General features: G+C 45.4%; 1 protein-coding gene across 1 annotated transcript in view; it reads left to right on the top strand.

Annotated features, from left to right (window-relative positions):
- TBC1D2B (TBC1 domain family, member 2B) overlaps window positions 1–18601 on the top strand; it is a 115155-nt gene that overhangs the window by 67790 nt on the left and 28764 nt on the right. The window contains exons 4-6 of the mRNA XM_006870896.1: window positions 7929–8092; window positions 10747–10985; window positions 11691–12086. Coding sequence (XP_006870958.1) covers window positions 7929–8092; window positions 10747–10985; window positions 11691–12086 — 799 coding nt within the window. The remainder of the gene's footprint in view (window positions 1–7928; window positions 8093–10746; window positions 10986–11690; window positions 12087–18601) is intronic.

The raw sequence follows: 18601 nt of genomic DNA on the forward strand, positions 1-18601 counted from the left end.
TTGCATTAGGCAAATCTTCTGCACAAGACCTTTTAAAGTGTTGAAGACCAAAGATTGAGGACTAAGGTGAGTTTGACCCAAGCCATGCTATTTTCAGTAACCTCATATGCATGCGAAAGCTGGACAGTGAATAAGGAAGACCGTGGAAGAATTGATGCTTTTGAGTTATGGTGCTGGAGGAGAATATTGAAAGTGCCATGGGCTGCCAAAAGAACCCATAGATCCGTTTTGGAAGAAGTGCAGCCAGAGTGCTTCTTGGAGGCTAGAATGGCCAAACGTCGTCTCTCATGCTTCAGACATACTGTCAGGAGGGACCAGTCGCTGGAGAAGGATATCATGTTTGGTAAGGTGGAGGGTCAGAGTAAAAGAGGAAGACCCCCAATTAGATAGATTGGCAAAGTGGCAGCATTAATGGGCTCAAACGTGGCAACAGTTGCGAGGTTGGTCCAGAACCGGGCAGTGTTTCATTCTGTTACGCATAGGGTCACTTTGAGTTGGTACCAACTCAATGGCCCCTAACAATAACAACAACTATCCCTTGTTGAAAAGGCTGTCTTTTCCAGTTGAATTTCTTGACACCTTGGTTGAAAATCAGTTGACTACAGGTGTCAGGGTTTGCATGTGGCGTCTACGTTCTGGTCCGTTGATGTATGTGCCTGTCCTTCGGTCAGCACCATCCTGTCTTAATTCTGTAGCTCAGGAGTAAGTCTGGGCATCACGTCATACAAAATTGTTTTGGTCTACTCTAGGTTCTTTGTTTTTCCATAGAAATTTTTTAATTAGCTTATGTACATTTTGTCAAAAAGCCACTAAGATTTGGGGGTGGGGAGAGGGACTCTTTTCTTCGCTAAGACTTTTATTGGTATTGCACTGAACCTAGAGATCCTTCTGGGAGAGTTGCCATCTTCTCAATACTGAGTCTTCCTATCTAGCTGCGTGGTTCTTGTTTTTCTTAAGTGCTATCACGTCACTCCCAACTCATAGTGACCCTGTACCAGGTTTCTGAGGAGGAGCAGCTGGTGGGTTTTAACTGCCAACCTTACGGTTAGCAGTCCAGTGTTTACAGTGCTACACCAGGACCCCATGATGTTATTGTTGCTAAGTGCTCAGAGTCAGTTCTGAGGAGCTAGCTGCTGGTGAGCTTGTGGTTTAAACCAGCCTTGCGGTCCAGTATTTCTCCTGCATGCCCCACCAGGACTCCAGACCCTGCGATACAGCATTTCACTTATTTATGTCCGCTTTCGTTTCCCTTTGCATTGTTTTGTAGATCCCAGAATATAGGATGTGTACTTTATTCTTTTAGGTTTATTCCTAAGCATTTTAAACTATTGTAAATTGAGGTTTGAAAGATTTTATTTTCTAATGGTTCATTGCTAGTATGTAGAAATAGAATTGATTTTTGTATATTGACTTTGTATTCTATGTTGTTGTTGTTAAGCGCCAGTGAGTTGTTTCTGACTCATAGTGACCCTATATAGGGTTTCCGAGGAGCGGCTGATGGGTTTGAACCGCTGACTTTGCAGTTCAAACTGACCTTTCGATTCAGTGCATTATCTCACAGCACCACACCAGGACCCCTTGAATTCTGTAACCTAGCTAAATTCACTTATTCAAGTAGCGTTCTGTAGATTCCTCAGGGCTTTCTAAGTGCACAATCATGTCAACTACAAACGAGGAGGGTTTATCATATCCAGTTTTCCAGTCCTTATGGTCATGTCTTACTGTACTGACCAGTAACTTCCAGGATAATACTGGATAAAGCTGGTGAAAGTGGGTATGCTTGCTTTGCTCCTCATCTTGGGTAGAAAGCATTGAACCTTCCACTGTAGAATTTCCACTGTATCATCTTAACCATAGGATTTAAAAAAAAATGTTTTATTGTGAATTATGTGATAGTGTACATGGGAGAACATTAGCTTTACATTCGTCCTATCGTTTATCGTTTCATTGCAATGGTTACAATCCCCTCCATGCATCATCAACCAATCAAAGGGTACACCCTGCAAGCCTGTCCCGCTCCAGTCCTCAGCCCACAACCCCTCTCTCTCTCTCTGGGTAGTCCCCAGAGCCACAGGACTTTTGCAGATGCACTTAATCAAGGTGAGTTCTTCCTCAATTTTAAGACTTAGATCCCATAGCCAGCCTTGAAGTTCCAAATCCCAGTGAGGAAGCTGGATGCAGTTGGACGAAAGTGTTTTCCTGTCCCAGACTCCTTCCTCGGGAGCAGAGCCTCCTTACTCTGGAGTTTTGGTCCGTTTTAAATAGGTATTGCAGGCACTGCTCTTCCCCACAGATCTAATCTTATTATTCACACTCAGTGGGTGCTTCATAAGATCCCTGGTAGCGCAAGGGTTGAAGCCCTTAGCTATTAACGGAAAGATCAGTGGTTTGAGCCTACCAGCCTGTAAGAGAAATTTGTGGCCGTCTGGTTCCATGTGGACCTGCAGCCTGGGACTCTAGGGGCAGTTGTCCTTTATCTCAGTAGGGTCTCTGTGAGTGGGAATTGACTCAAGGGCAGTGGGTTTGGTATGGGTGCATCAGTGTGGTACAGAAAGGAGGGCTTTAGAGTCAGCTGTGTGGTTTAGACCAAGTAGGTTATCGCTACCTCTATTTCTTCATCTATAAAATGGGAAAGCTATTCCAATCAAATGTTAGTAATCTGAGAGTAACTAAGGTAAATTAGGAGACCTGGTGTGGCGCTGTGGAATAAGCACTGGATTGCTAACCACAGGCTGGCAGTTCAAACCTATCAGCTGCTCCTTAGAAACCCTATACAGGGTCTCTGTGACTCAGAACTGACTTGACAACAAGAAGATACTTTATGTGAGGGTAGGTGAGCTAAGGCTTCGTTCACTAATTGCTCAATTTTTAATGAAAGAGTTGAATTCATTTGAGATGGTTTCCTGTAAAATCATATTTATAACTCTCCCCTTTTGGCAGTTACAGGGCATGGAGACTCTGCAGTGTGTGATTGGGTCTTTGATCCTGGTGCTCCTGGGCTGGAGAGAGCGAATGTTCATAGGCTCTCGGAGGAGCGGTGAACAGGTCCTTTGAGGATGCGCAAGCCGGGGGATAAGAAATTGGCAGATTTATCAGAAGGAACCAGAGGCTGCAGGCTCCCTAGGCCCACCGCATAGAAGGCAGAGGCATGAGAAAACAGTAGCACAGGCCCGGAGAAGCAGAAGCCGGCCTCTGCTGAGCAGAGTGGTTTGAGAGGAGTGGGCCAGGAACTGTCACGCCTGGGGCTGCAGCAGCACTGGATGCAGCCACCATCAGGCCCAGACCACAACATGCCCAGGCACAGAGTGGGGCCTGCCTGCCAAACGTGGGTACGCCCTGCACAGGGGTTGCCTTCAGAGTAGTTCCACTTGGGAAGATACCAGGACTGTCCCGAGGACCAGCTGGGACGTGGACAGAGCTAGTCAGGAAATATGCCACCCTAGTAATGTGATACTAAGCATCAATTCCTCACCATGAAGCTACTGTTGATACAGTGTTTGCCGTGTTTCCCGTCTCATTTCCAAGTGCTAACGCTGCGGGAGCATCTTGTGTGGCCTGACTCTGATTGGATGAACCTGAGCTTGCTAGTGTCCCTCAGTAATACACCTGTGTTGTGGAATTGACAGGGTGTGTGCTCTGCAGCAGTTTACTAGTAAAAATGTAACGATCCCGTTCTTTTACAGATTAGGGTTCTATTTTTTCCTTTTTAATGTTTAAATCCTTTGTTTGGGGCAGTTTAATTATAATGTTCCTTGCTGTAGTTTACTTCGTAATTCTTGGGCTTGAAATTTGTTGATGTTCTTGCATCTATGTATGGTACTGGCTTTTTGTGTATTCCTATAAATATTCTTGAGCTTTGTTCTGAGATGCAGTTGAATCACTTGGAAACAGGTTGATCCTTTTGAAGCCTGGGATGAGAGCAGCCTTTAGTCTTAAGGACTAATTTTGTTAAAACCCTTCTGAGTACTCTGTCCAATGCCCTGTAAATGACGAGGCTTTTTCCACTCTTGCTGGTTGAACAGTCTCATCTTTCTCCTGCAGAGCAGCTGCTGGGTTTGAAGGCCCGGCCTTGCAATCAGCCATACAATGCTTCACCCACAGCACCACCAGGGCTCCTCCTTTGCCGTGGGCCCTGTGAGCTTCAGGGGTTGTTCTCTCTGCTATTTCAGGTGGTCTTTTCCAGTCTAGGATTGCTTCTTTGTATGTAAGCCATGATCGATACTCAGCTGAAGACTTAGGGGATCTTCCAAGGATCCCTGCAGCCCTCTCTGTGGGTTTCCTTCTCACTGCTAATCTTTCGATCTCTCACTTACTTGGGCCCCTAAGCTCTGTCTTCTCCACCACCTGGCTTCCACCACCTGTGCTGTGCCCTGGAAACTCTCATCAGACAATAAGCTAGACAACCATAGGACTCACCCCATTTCTTTTCCCTCCCTCGGGGATCCCCGTTGTGTGCTGCCTGGTGTCCACTGTCGGAAAACCATAGTTTTCTATATATGGTTCCATTTTTTAGTTCTTTTAGGAAAGAAACTGAATCCAGTCCCCATCATTCCATGTTCACTGGAAATGGGAATACCAACGTTGGTTTAAAAACACTTAATGAAACTTTTTAGAATGTAGGTAGATAAGGAGTTGTTAGGTGCTGTGGAGTCGGTTCCAACTTTTCGTGAACCTATAACTTAACACAATACACAACAGAACAAAACACAGCTGTCTCCTGAGCCATCCTAACAAATGTTTGAGCCCATTACTGCGGCCACTGAGTCATTCCATCTCTTTGGGAGTCTTCCTCTTTTTCGCCAACCCTCCACTTTACCAAACATGATGCCCACCTCTAGGGACTGGTCCTTCCCGACAACATGTTCAAAGTATGAGGGACCAAGTGTGACCATCCTCCTTTGCAAGGAGCTTTCTGACTGTACTTCATCCATTATAGATTTCTTTGTTCATCTGGCAGACTATGGTGCTTTCAGTATTCTTCTCCAGCGCCATCATTCAGTTTATCATTCTTTGACAGCTTTTCCTTACTCATTATCCAACTTTCACACGCATGTGAGGCAGCTGCAAATACCATGGTTTGGGTCAGGCTTACCTTAGTCCTGAAATGGACACGGGTCTCTTGCAGCAGATTTCCGTAATGCAGTACGTCATTTGATTTCCTGACTGCTGCTTCCTAAGTGTTGTGAATCCAACAAAATGAAATCTTTGAAAACTTAGATCTTTTCTCCATTTATGTGGATATTGTTTATTGGTCCAGTAGTGAGGATTTTTGTTTTCTTTACATTGAGGTGCAGCCCATACCATAGGCTATGGTTTATGATCTATAATCTTCATCAGTAAGTGTTTTAAGTTCTCTTCACTTTCAGCAAGCGAGGTCGTATTATCTACATATCGCAGATTGTTAATGAATCTTCCTCCCAATCCTGATGCCACGTTCTTCATATAATCCAGCTTCTCTGATTTTGCTCAGCTTGCAGATTAAATAAATAAGGTGAAAGGATACAACCCTGGCGCACACCTTTCCTGATTTTAAACCATTCAGGAGCCCTTGTTCTGTTCAGACAATTGCCTCTTGGTCTTTGCACAGGTTCCTCATGAACACAATTAAGTGTTCTTTGCAGTGTTATCTATAGTTTGTTATAATCCACATAGATGCGTTTGGATACTCAATAAAACTCAAGTAAACATCTTTCTGGTATTCTCTGCTTTCAGCCAAGATCCATTTGACATCAACAATGATATTCTTCATTTTCGTCCTCTTCTGGATCTGGCTTGAATATTTGAAGTTCCCTGTCAGTATACCACTGTGATAATTATTAAATTCTCTTCAGCAAAATTTTATTTGTGTGTGGTATTGATTATATTGGTCATTGATTTCCTTGTTCTGTTGGGTTGCGTTTCTTTGGAATGGGTACAAGTACGGTTCTCCTCAAATTGCTTGGTCAGGTAGCTGTCTTCCAAATTTCTTGGCATAGATGAGTGAGCACCTCCAGCGTTGGAAGATTCCAATGTGTAATCCAGTGCCTTGGACTTTTCGCCATTGCAGCTTGGACTTCTTCAGTTCTTGTTCATATGTTACCTCTTGAAATGGTTGAATATTGACCAGTTCTTTTTGGTATAATGTCGCTATGTGTTCCTTCCATTTTCTTTTGATGCTGTTTGCATTATTTAATATTTTTCCCATTGTTGTTGTTGGTGTTGTTAAGTGCTGTAGAGTTGGTTCCCACACAAAGTAACCCAGTATAGAGTTTCCAAGGAGTGGCTGGTGATCTTGAACACTGACCTTGCAGTTGAAACCGGTTTCGTAGTCTAGCACATTAATCCACAGCACCAGACATAGACTCCTTTAATATTCCAAGTTGAGGCTTGATTTTTTTTCTTCAGTTCTTTCAGCTTGAGAAATGTTCTTCCTTTGGTTTTCTAACTCCAGGTCTTTGCACTTTTCATTATAATACTTGACTTTGTCTTCTTGAGCTGCAACTCCTTTACTTCCTCATTTCTTCCAGTTGCTTTAGCATTAGACACTAATGAAGAGAAGAGTTGTGGGATGACATCAAAAACATCATTCACGAAGAAAGCAGAGGGTCACTAAAAATGCAGGAAAGAAAGAAAAGACCAAGATGGTTGTCAGAAGAGACTCTGAAGCTTGCGCATGAGTGTAGGGAAGCTAAGGCGACTAGAAACTAAAGCTTGGTGGTGGTAGGTTGTGTGCTGTCGAGTCGACCCAGACTCATAGTGACGCCGTATAGGTTTCCGACGCTGTCAATCTTTACGAGCAGAAAGTCTCATTTTTCTCTCAGGGATCAGCTGGTAGCTTTCAAATCACTGACCTTGTGGCTAGGAGCCCAACACACAGGGCTCCTTTAAGTAGAGTATTATTTTATTACATATGTGTATATAAAATGTATCCATAGTGTGGTCTTGAAGATTTAAAACAATGTCATGCTGCATGTCATTCTTCCAATTGCCTTCATTCAGCTTTTTAAAAAGTATCCGTATCATCAATAAAAAGCTAAAAATCAAACCCAATGCTGTTGAGTGATTCTGACTCATAGTGATCTACAGAACCCAGTAGACCGACTACCTCAAGGATTGTTGTTGTTAAGTGCTGTTGAGTCAATCCCAACCCACAGCGACCCTGTATAGGGTTTCCGAGGAGCAGCCAACCTTGCAGTTCAAACGGCTTTGCAGTCTGGCGCATTCACCCACAGCGCCCCACCAGGACTCCACCTCACAGGATTACTGAGGCCTTAACTCTTCACAGGAGCAGGCTGCCACATCTTTCTCCCACTGAACCAGCGATGGGTTCTGACTGCTGACCTTTCGGTCACCAGTATAGAGCAGTAGGAGGCAGCTGAGGGCTTGCCCACTGTGCCATCAGGTCTCCGTATACTATGGATTCATGGATTTAGAATACATGTAGTTGAGTTAACATGTACATTTCACAAGGACAGGAATCTTACTGTTTTGTTCACTGGTGTATACCCCAAGTACCCAAATTGTGCCTGGTACATAATAGGTGCTCGGTAAATATTCGATGAATGAATGATTTTATTTTAATGCTGTATAATATGTGATTATGTGAACATACTATAGTTATTCATTCTCTGTTAATTAATGTTTAATTTGTACCCTTTTTTTTTTTGCCAATATGAGCAGTAGTGAGCATTCTTGTAGCACACATGACCAAAGATTTCCTTAGGAAGTCCTGTGATCTAGGGTAGGCTTCATTGTATTATGTTGCTGACTTACTCTCCATCTTAATGGAACCAAGTTAAACTCCCACTCGCAGTATGTGAGAGTTCCCGTTTCTCCACAGCCTCATTTGATCTTTTTACTGTAACGCTGCACACATTTGTTAGATTATGTTTTGTGATTTTTTTTTCCCTTTTAAATGTATAGCACATTCCTTTTTTTTCTCTCAATAGAAATTCTATGTCTTCTTTTCGCCCTGGTCGAGGGCATGATAGTCGGAAGAGTAGGTTTTATACCAATGATGAATGGGAACTTTTAGACCCGAGCCCTAAGGACCTGGAAGAGCCAGTGGTGGTACAGGAAGAAAGGAAAAGGCTGGCCCCGGAGGGAAGCAAAGGTATGAACACAGTTCTTATTCTCTGCCATTCTGTCCCCTGCCCTTTGTTACCTACCAGTGACATGGCAGTGGGTGGGGGCGGGAGGGTGGGGGGGCGTGAGGGGAGGTGCACTCTAGGAGCAGGTATTTTATACAAGCGTAAGGCCTAGCAGGGGTTTGCGTTCACGTTTTCCCTTTCATTGTCATATTTGCTAAAGAAACTTGTAGTCATTCTAGATTTTACTCATTGTCTTTTTGTGGTGTACATTGTATTTCAGTTAACATGCTCCTCAGTCCCTGCACACATGTAGTTCAGTCTTGAGGCCTGCCCAGTTTCAGGGATGACTTTTGATTATGGTGAGACTATGACTTTGTTTTGTTTTGTTTTTTTGGAGTCCTGGTGTGGCGCTGTGGGTTAATGCGCTGGACAGCAAAGTCGATTTGAATTGCAAGGTTGGCGGTTCAAGCTCACCAGTTGCTCCTGAGAAACCCTATACAGGGTCGCTATAGGTCGGAACCAACTCGACGGTACTTAACGAGAACAATATGACTTTTTGGAGGGTTCTGTGTACTTCCTATTGTCTCATACCTGCCTGGTTGTCTCAGTCTGTTTGTAGTTTTTAGATTGATAGGATTGCCCACCAGCCTTTTGCCGAATGCTTTTAGTAGCTGTTGGTTAGCTTAGATTCGTTATTAATTCATTCAAGGAACGTGGAGATATAAACATAAAATAACTAATTCTCAGCATTATGCTTGATTCTGCCTTTGGCGGGCAGGAATAGGGGCAGTCGTTACTGTGAGAAGAGAGGGCTTACTAGAGGAATTTTCTTTCCTGTCACTTGCTAAAGGACTATATGACTTGATTGGAGGGGAGAAGGTCTGTCCCACAGAAGCGTGGTGCAGAACCCCCTGGTCCATCATGGCATGGTGTAAAGTGGGAATATGGCCCAGCCAGTGGGAGCACCCAGAGGAGGGCCCCATCGTAAACTGGGGATGCTTCTGCAGGGAGAGGGGTTTGGGTCACAGAAGCTCCAGTGTTTACTTTGACTTGCAGGAGAGTCTGGCAGTAAATGGAAGGGCTGGCTCTCTGGGGCAGTGGTTGTGCAGGAGGATTGGGTTAGCGCTTTGTGACCCAGGAGGAGATGAGGGGCGCCCAGCTCAGATCCCCACTGAGGAGGAGCCTGTGTGAAAGACTTTGATCTTGCTTGATTAAATAACAGGAAGTAAACTGCCCTTCCTTAGACTTTTTTCCTGTTTTTATGTAAACATTTTATTGAAGCATGGCATCTCAACGAGTGCCCAAATCAGAAAGGGCCCAACTGCCATGGAGTCGATTGGCCCCCACAGGACAGAGCAGAGCTGTGCCATCTGTATGGAAGCAGGCGGCCTCACGGCTTGCTCTTGGAGCATCTGGTGGGTTTGAACTGCCAACCTTGCAGTTAACAGCCACATGCCTAACCCCCTGTGCCACTAGCACTAGCAGAAAAGTGCAGTTTCATTAATTTTCATAAAATGTACTCAGAATTCAAGAAACGAGACAGTACAGGTACACCTCAGAGATATTGCAGGCCCCACCCCGACATGTCCCCTTCCCCACCTGAGGTAAGCACCCTCCTGGCTTCCTAAGAACACTGATTAGCCGATGCCCGTTTACAGACTTTATGCAGATGGAATCTTTGTGTCCCTTTATTGCATTTTGAGTATAGGGGGCTTCAAAAAGCTCATGAAAAATGGAATTTTACCAGGAACTTTTTGATCCTCTTATATATTTAAACCCATCTACACATGTGGAGCTGTAGGATAAGCACTAGACTGCTAATTCCAAGATTGGTGGTTCAGACCAGCTGCTCCTTGGAAACTCTTTCCAGGTCACTGTGATTCGTAACCCACTCGATGGCACTTAAGAACAACACATTAGAATTTACTTGGATTCCACAATTTAAAATACCCCCCCCTTTTTTTTTTTTTTTTAAGAAGAGGTTATAGGCATTCTTTAAAACATGCTTACAATGAAAAAAACCCTACATTTGTGCTTGTTTTTTTTTGTTTGTTTGTTTTTGTTTTGTACTAAAAACGAGCTCGCAAAAGTAGGAAGCCATCGTTCCCTGCGTGTCTTCTCTACATTTGGGCACTTGGATCGTATCTTTGAACTTCTTAGGGGGTGACCTGGAGAGGGGGCCTCTTCGCCTCAGCTCCGTGGACTCTTGGAGCAACATTGCCTCCCTCTTAGGTCCAGAAAGTGCCTGAACTGGGCATATGATGTTGTGAACTCGTAGGTACAGCACTGAGCTCTTGAAAGGGGGTTTTGGAAAATGAACCTAGCATGAAGAAAGACTACTGAGGAGGTGTGTGATGTAATTTAGTCTGTTGTTCCTTAGTGGCGGCTTATAGCCTGACTTTTCTGGTCTATCTAAACGCAAACATTGAGTAATCCCATAGACAAAGTTTTCTTTTGAAGTGATCACATGATAAGTGACTATGGAAGGATGGGGGTGGGGGGTTGAGGGGGAGGGGAACCTCTTTGATTGTGGGTGTGTTGCTTATTAGCTCTGAGGCAGGGCAAAGACTCACAGAGCCCCTTGGGGGCTGACGTGTGGGGTGCTGATGTGCTCTATTGCTGGTGCCCAAAGGAAGATTGGGCCTGAACTCATAAACCAAGTTTTGTTTTTATGTAGGAGTAACTGGCTCAGGATTCCCCTTTGATTTTGGACGCATTCCCTACAAAGGAAAGCGCCCTCTGAGAGACATGATTGGGTCCTACAAACATCGGCACAGTAGCGGAGACCCTTCAGCGGAGGGGCCTGTAGCTGGTGGTGGCAGCGGCGGCAGCAAGCCTGCCTCCGAAATGCAATTGCAGGTTCAGAACCAGCAGGAAGAGCTGGAACGGTTAAAGAAAGACCTATCCAGCCAGAAGGTAAGTTTTCTTGTTTTACTCCAACTTATGAGGCCAAGAAGGAAAGCCTAGCTTCTGTTTTTTCAGAATTCGGGTTGAGGGGAGCAGTTTTGTTTCTCCAAAGGTGATTTTCCCTTAAAAGTTTCATGTTGCCCTGGCCGCCCTCCTAGACACTACTGTTCTGCTTGATCACTTGTTCACAGATGCTTGAATTTACAAGGAGGGAGAAGACCCACCAGCAGAGGTTAGGGGAGGGTGCTGTCTGCATTCACGCCTAGCCCTGCCTCTGAGATTGGTGCTGTGAACGTGGCTTCACCCAGACGTCTTTAAGAGTACTTCCCAGGCAGAACTTTCACACTGTGTTAAGCCACACAACTTCTTTCTGAGCTCATCAGACCTAATTACTCCAGGTTGCTCTGCAGTTCAGAGAGTTACAGAGCTCAGATTCTGCTGGGAACCGCTGCAAATTTCAGTGTACATGCTCGGGATTTCCTGGTTCCTGTTATAGTTCTCTACAGACAGTTTTTATGGAGTAAAATTTTTTTTTTCCTCCCTGTTTTTGAGATCCTTCAAGAGGAAGTTCAGTATTAAAATGCTTCCAGTCAAGTTTCTGCATTTCCTTCAACGCCAGGGATTGCTCTGTGTAAGGCGTTCAGGATTTTGGTTTTCTCACTTGCTCTCCCTTGCTGTCCCTGCCTTTGATCCCATGCTCCCTTCTGCTCCCAGGAGCTTGTGCGGCTGCTCCAGCAGACAGTCCGGTCTTCCCAGTATGACAAGTACTTCGCAAGCAGGCAGCTCTATGAGGGGGTTCCAAAGGACACACTGGAGCTTCTGCACCAAAAGGATGATCAGATTTTGGGCCTCAGCAGCCAGTTTGAGAAGTTCAACCTGGAGAAAGAGAGTCTTCAGCAGGAAGTGAGGACGCTCAAGGGCAAAGTGGGTGAGCTCAACGAGCAGCTGGGGATGCTGATGGAGACGATCCAGGCCAAGGATGAAGTCATCATCAAGCTCTCGAGGCAACTCAGCGAGTGCGAGGGGCCCGTGCCTGCCCCCACAGTTATGCCCGGCTCGCCCTCTGCTGCCCCAGCCAGCCGGGACCACCTGGAGCTGGACAGGCTGAAAGTAAGAGCCAGGGGTGGGCACTGCTTACTGGGACGAGAGTCGCAAGCACATGCGCTCCATGGGTGTCACTCCAGAAGTCCTGGCTTGGTGAGCTCATTTGCCTGCAGAGCAGCTGTGCCTTTTCCCACAGGTTTAACAGGACATGAGCCAGGTCACTCTGAGTCTTCTAAGGAGCTTCCTTGAAAAATGAAACTCTTAATCCAATGATGGTGCCATTGCTTGGAAACCCTTTTTCCTCCCTTGCTATCAGGCAGCACAGCCTTCTCTTCCTGTTTCTGCCACCAAAGAACTTCAACTCTGTTACACCCCGCCCACCCCCACTCCCCCAGCACCCCCACACACACCCCTCACACCCCCCAAACCCCCGTGGTACCTGTTCCTTTGTGCCTCTGAGAACCTGAATGCACTCGCAGACTTACTTTGCACAGCCTGCCTCAAGACCTAATGTGGGCCACCAGAGGGAACATTGTCCCTAAGGGCTAGTGTAGAAGACGTGGGGGCACTGCTCAGAGTCAGTGCCCCCACCCAAGCAGGAGAGCGCTGACACTTTCAGAAGGAAGTCAGTCGCGTTACGCTCCCAAGTGCCCCCTTCTGGACTGGCACCGCAGGTGGAGGCTGGTCTGTGAACAGGGGTGATGAGCAGTTCCTACGCAGGGCATTGTGGGGGCAAGGCAGTCTTCCCTTTCTGTCTGTGGAGAAGGCCAGCAATCCAGAGAGGGGTGTTGAAGGCCAGTGAGGCCAAAGAGAGGGACGTAACACCAGTTCTTGGAACTCTGTTGGGGAGGGTCCTCTGGGGCATGGGAATTGGGTCTAGCCAAGAGAAATATGTGACCCAGATTGGTCTCTGGTTACAGGACCCACCTGCCCCCAAACTCGTTTTCACCTGCCTACCTCTTGCAAATAATTTGACTCCAGAGATATTTACCCCATCTCAAAGGAGCTCTGGTAACATAGTGGTTACGAGTCGGGCTGCTAACCTCAGAGTCAGCAGTTCGAAACTACCAGCTGTTCTGCAGGAGAAAGATGAGGCATTCTGCTCCCGTAAAGATTTACAGCCTCAGAAACCCTGTACAGGGTCGCAATGAGTCAGAACCGACGCCACGGCACATTCCACAGCACATAACAACAACAATACAGTTTACCCTTGAGAGATAAAGACTTACCACTTTTGAGAGTATCTCTGGACAGTTTGCTTCATGCCTATAGGCACTTTTCATACACTGTCAGTGAATTGAATGAGGAGTTCTAACAATATTCCACAATGTGCATTCAGAACCACTGGAACAATGACTGACAACAGTGTCAAATATGTATCTGGTCCCCACAGTGACGGCTTCTAAGTAATGACAATATGGGAGATTGGAAAGATTTAATGAGAAAATCAGAAATGGCAATAAAGCTTATTGGTTGCTTCTGTGCCCATTGAGTTGGTTCTGACACATACCCTGTATAGAGTTCATCTTTTTCCCATAGAGCTGCTGGCCTTTTGGTTAGCAGCCCAACATCTAACCCCCTGTGCTACCAAGGCTACCAAGGCTCCTGGTAATTGATTTACATCTACTATAATACTGTTGTTAGGTGCCAAGTCAGCACCAACTCATAGCGATCCTACGCACAACAGAACAAAACGCTGCCCGATCCTAGGCCAACCTCACAAATGTTGCTATGTGTGAGACCATTGATGCTGCCACTGTACCAATCTATCTCACTGGGGGTCTTCCTCTTTTTCTCTAATCTTCCACTTGACCAAACTTAATATCCTTCTCCAACAACTGGTCCCTCCTGACAGTATGTCTGAAGTACGACAGTAAGACAGTTACGTCCGAACTATAAAAATAGCTGATGCTAAAAAAAAATGAGATCTGGGTTAGGGTTTCCAACAGTCGCTTTGTTCACACAGACAACCTAGCTTATTGTTGGTTGTTTATGTGCCGTGGAGTCGGTTCCAACTCATAGTGATCCTGTACAGGGTTTCTGAGGCTGTAAATCTTTACAGGAGCAGAAAGCTTTATCTTTCTCCCGCAGAACAGCTGGTAGTTTCAAACTGCTGACCTTAAGGTTCGCAGCCCGATTTGTAACCACTGTGCTTCCAGAGCTCCTTAACTTATCTTATACAGGATGCTAAATAAACAGCCCATCAACGATACACTTATTTTCAAAAACTTTATTGGGAATTGGGTAAATATTTAAAGAGCAAATGAGTTTCCCATTCAACAGTTAATACGCATTTTGTTTCATGCCATTGAATACAGTCCCCACAGTGTACCATCCCTTAGCCCACTTCTGTCCTATGTTTCCAAACATTTCCATGCCTCCATCTTTACACCCCCTTCCTGCCTTCTGAACTTGGTCCTCAGGCAAATACTGCCCTTTGGCTCTCACATGGTTGATTGTCCTAAGGTACTTCCCAGTGTGATTGTTCTCCTTATACAACTTTCTGTCGTTTGGTGCCTGGAAATCAATTCACAGGAGTATATTCAATTCCAGACATAGCCTCAGACTGGAGTTCCTTCAGCCTCTATCCAACCAGTAAACTTGATTTTTTGTTTGTTTATTTTTTAAATGATTTTGAGTGTTGTTCCGCATTTTTCTCCTACCCTCCCTATTCAGGACATTCTAATTTGATCCCTTTCTGAATGGTTAGCAGAAGTAGCTGGGCACCATCTAGTTCTTCTGGTCTCAAGACTGTGGAGGCTGGCTGAGCTTCACGTGGCTAAGATTCTTGGAACCAATCGTTTCCATGTTAATGATGCACATTTTGTAACTACTTATTTAGTGCCAGCTGAAATTCCTAGTTTGACAGCACGTGAGTGTGGCTTGGCAGTGGGACAGGCGTGTGGCATGGTTTCTCTGGGAGCAGAGCCAGGGTGTGTGGAGAGGGTGTGACAGCGAGCAGAGCTGGTCAGAATTAGATTTTCCCCTTTATTCTTTTTTGCAACATGATGGGTGCGGCAGTTTTGAATCAGTCATGACTTTCTTTTTCCTCCAACATTTCTCATGTTCAGTTTTTGGAGCCTACAGCTCCCAATTCTATAATAGTTGCCTATGAAGAGGAGACAGACGATTGCTCAAAGACTTCACTTTGAGCTTGTGAATTCCAGGTGGGGCAGGTGAATCCTGCCTGGGAAAATCTTGTGTTTTCTGACATTGTAATGCTGAAGACACTCAGCCTAACCTCTGCCTCTCCTGCAGTGGCATAGGAAGAATTGAAAAGGTTTCAGGAAAGCTGTGGGCAGAAATGAGCATTTTGATGTGTGTTTTCTTTTGACCCACGTTCTAAAATGTCTGTGGGAATGGATATATGTTTATTTTTGCCTCTCTTCTCGTCTTGCTGTTCTTACTACCCAGGTTTCTTGCTTTGTAGTCAGTGAATGTGGCCTGTAAAGATTTCTGCCTTTTGGAATTTGCTAACATTTCCTTTGCAATTTAAAGACAAGGTCAGTTTTTTTTCTGTAGTTGTTTTTGTTTTAAAGCAAAACAGATATTAGTCATCAGATTTTACCACCCTAGCAATTTCAGTGGGAGTACTTTTTCTGATTCTTTGCAGGCCTTTTCTGTGTATACAGAGTTCTTCTATTTTTGAGACAGATAAATCTCTGACTGCGTCATTATCTACTCAGCCTTTGTGTCCTTACCTGAATTTTACTATTTCATGCGTAGGTTCACGCATACAGCTTTTCTTTCCATCACCCATTCATTCAGCAAGTGTCCAGTCACGAGCACCATGCGCCAGTCCCCATGCTCTGCATGAGGGACCCAGCAGAGAGCAAAGAAGACCCAGCTTCTCAGAGCTCTCAGTGTAGCAGTGGAAGCACCCTGTGAAAAGCCGAGTTGCAGCTACTGGAAGTAGTAGGAAGAAAGGGAGCGCAGAGCAGCACAGGGTGCTGGTGAGGCCGACTGTGCCACTGCCGACGAGCTCTGACCGGGGGCACGTTCTTTCACGTCTCTGCCTCTCTTCACAGGTGGTGCTGGTGAGGACTGGAGGAGGTGAGCCAGGTGAAGGAAGCCCTCACATGGCACCTGACACCTCATGTTTAGCTCAGGCTTTATTTATTCATTAAACTTTTCATTTTGAGTTGGGTGACGGGTTACAGAGCAAATCAGTCTTCTGATCCACAATTCATACACATTTTGTTTCATTTCCCTGATTGTAAACCCCATTTCCTCCCTGTGTTTCCTGTTTCCATTTTTCCTCCTTTCCTAACCCTTCTGCACTTTGTCCGTGGGCGAATGCTGCCATTTTGCCCTTAACTAAGTTTAAGGTGTGCAGACCTCACTAGTGCCCCTAGGGTTCTTGTTCCCGTCCCAGACCTCATACCTCAGACTCTTAGCGGTCAGGTGTCATTGCTGCCATCACCAATATTGTCAGCCTGGGGAAAGTGCCCTTAAGAGAAATGATCAGAATTTACTTAGACTGTAACAGAAGTGGTAAGTTACAACATGGATTGTCAGGGACCTGCCTCGACAGGGAAGTTTGGTTCACGAAGTAGGGAGATCTGGTGGCGAAAGAAATAGAGAAAGAATATACACAAAGATGCAAGGAGAGAAATGAAGAGACACCCCGAGACCAGAGTGGATGCAAGACTGGCAGGCAGACCCTGGATTGCAGGCATCATGGCCCTGCAGAGGCAGTAATGCATGCAGGATTCAATCTGTGTCCGTCTTTTATTTCAGGGAGGGATTTTACACAAAGGAAGAAGGGGATTATTAAGACAGGGTACAGAAATAAAATGTGATTAATCGTTCAAAACAGGACACAATGATTTACAGGAACAAATTCTAAAATATACATCGCAAATTGTCTTAATAATCTAACATCCTTAATTTTCCAAAAATTCAAGCAAATTGTTATGAATTACCTTTTAGGTGCAAATCCTAAGGCAGCGACTGGAAGTTTCTCAAGGCTAATTAACATACCTATAGCACTTAATCTCGAATGGGTAAAGGTGAAAAGGATTTAAAAGGTCTGAAGAGAGTCAAGCTGTTTCAGCTACCTGGCTTAGGCTTTCAGGAGGAAGAAGGAAGTGTGGGTTAATGGTTTACACCTGGTGACAATTTGAGGAGGTTGTTATTATTATTCCTTGAACAATACTCTGGAATTCGCCAATCTACTTTTGAGTGAATTCCCTGGGCGGATTGTCTCCAGAGCCTCTTTGCAGAATCCCAGCAAGTCTGCCTTTGGAACTTTTACGGCCTCAGCTTTAGGTTTTGTTTTAATATTTGTCCATGGGTATCCAGGGCTCATGTATTAAGTTAATATCAAACATAACTGAATAATTTGATAAAGAACAGTTTGGACATGCTTGCCAGGTGGCCAGAGTTTGTTCCTCAGAGAGATTTGTTCCCAGGACCCTATGTACTGCCAACACAGTGGAGACACTAAGAGAGGCACATAAACCATTTTCTCAGAAGCTACAATTACTGGAGTTAGATGCATAGAATGAATAATAAGACCAAAGAAAATTACTCAGAGGTAGCCCACCAGTGAGTTCGTAAAAACCAATGAACCCGGGACATCAGGAGGTCACTTCCTTTGGCCCTCAGGGTCCCTGGCTAGCCATCCTGAGTGGGGCCATCGTGTAGGATTTTCATCCATGACAGTGGGCCTCAACATCTCAGTGCTTGCGGTCCCCAACAATGGATCAGAACATGACTGTTTTGCTGCCCAGTCTTTGTCCATCGTTTCTCCAGTGTCGTCATTAGTTACCCTCTAGGTCACCTGCCTCTTGTCAGCCTACCATTTAGTAATGCATTTGTTCATTTCCCAATATGAGAGCTTTATGGTGCCAGGAGAGAGGATTCCCGGATTTAAGTCATAAAGGAAGAGCAGTAGTTTGACGCTAGACATCTTGAAGACTGGTAATGCCAGGGCCTTGCTGAAGCTGATTGCTGTAAGGAATCAGAACTCAGGTGGGAGCAGGGGCTAAATAGACAGGGCCACACACCCCAGGCCTGGCTCTCAGAGACTGGTAATGCCAGGGCCTTGCTGAAGCTGATTGCTGTAAGGAATCAGAACTCAGGTGGGAGCAGGGGCTAAATAGACAGGGCCAAACCCCCCAGGCCTGGCTCTCAGAGAGTGGGTTCCCAGCCTACAGACTTCGTGATTGTGTGATTGGGCAGCCTCTCAGTTTCTTCTAGGAATGAGAGAGAACAACCATGGCTTCGTGTGAGATCTGAGATCACAACGTAAGTGTCTAGCTACAGGACCACTGTAGTCCGTAGCATGTGTTCCATAATCATAAGTCATGTTGTTGTTAAGTGCCGTCCAGTCGATTCCAACCTATAGTGACCCTGTATAGGGTTTCCGAGGGTGAGTGTGAACCACTGACCTTGCAGTTCAGACGGCTTTGCAGTCTGGTGCATTACCCCACAGCGCCACACCAGGACTTGTAGGGACCATCTGAACAATATGGAGTGAATTGTGTGCTCTGTCGTGTTTTCTAGCTCGGCAGTGGGGCAGGGGTGGGGGACTGCCACTGACTTCCTATTGTACCTTTCCTGAGCATCCCTGGCCC

This window comes from Chrysochloris asiatica, unplaced genomic scaffold, assembly GCF_000296735.1.
Source record: "Chrysochloris asiatica unplaced genomic scaffold, ChrAsi1.0 scaffold00156, whole genome shotgun sequence".
NCBI lineage: Eukaryota > Metazoa > Chordata > Mammalia > Afrosoricida > Chrysochloridae > Chrysochloris > Chrysochloris asiatica.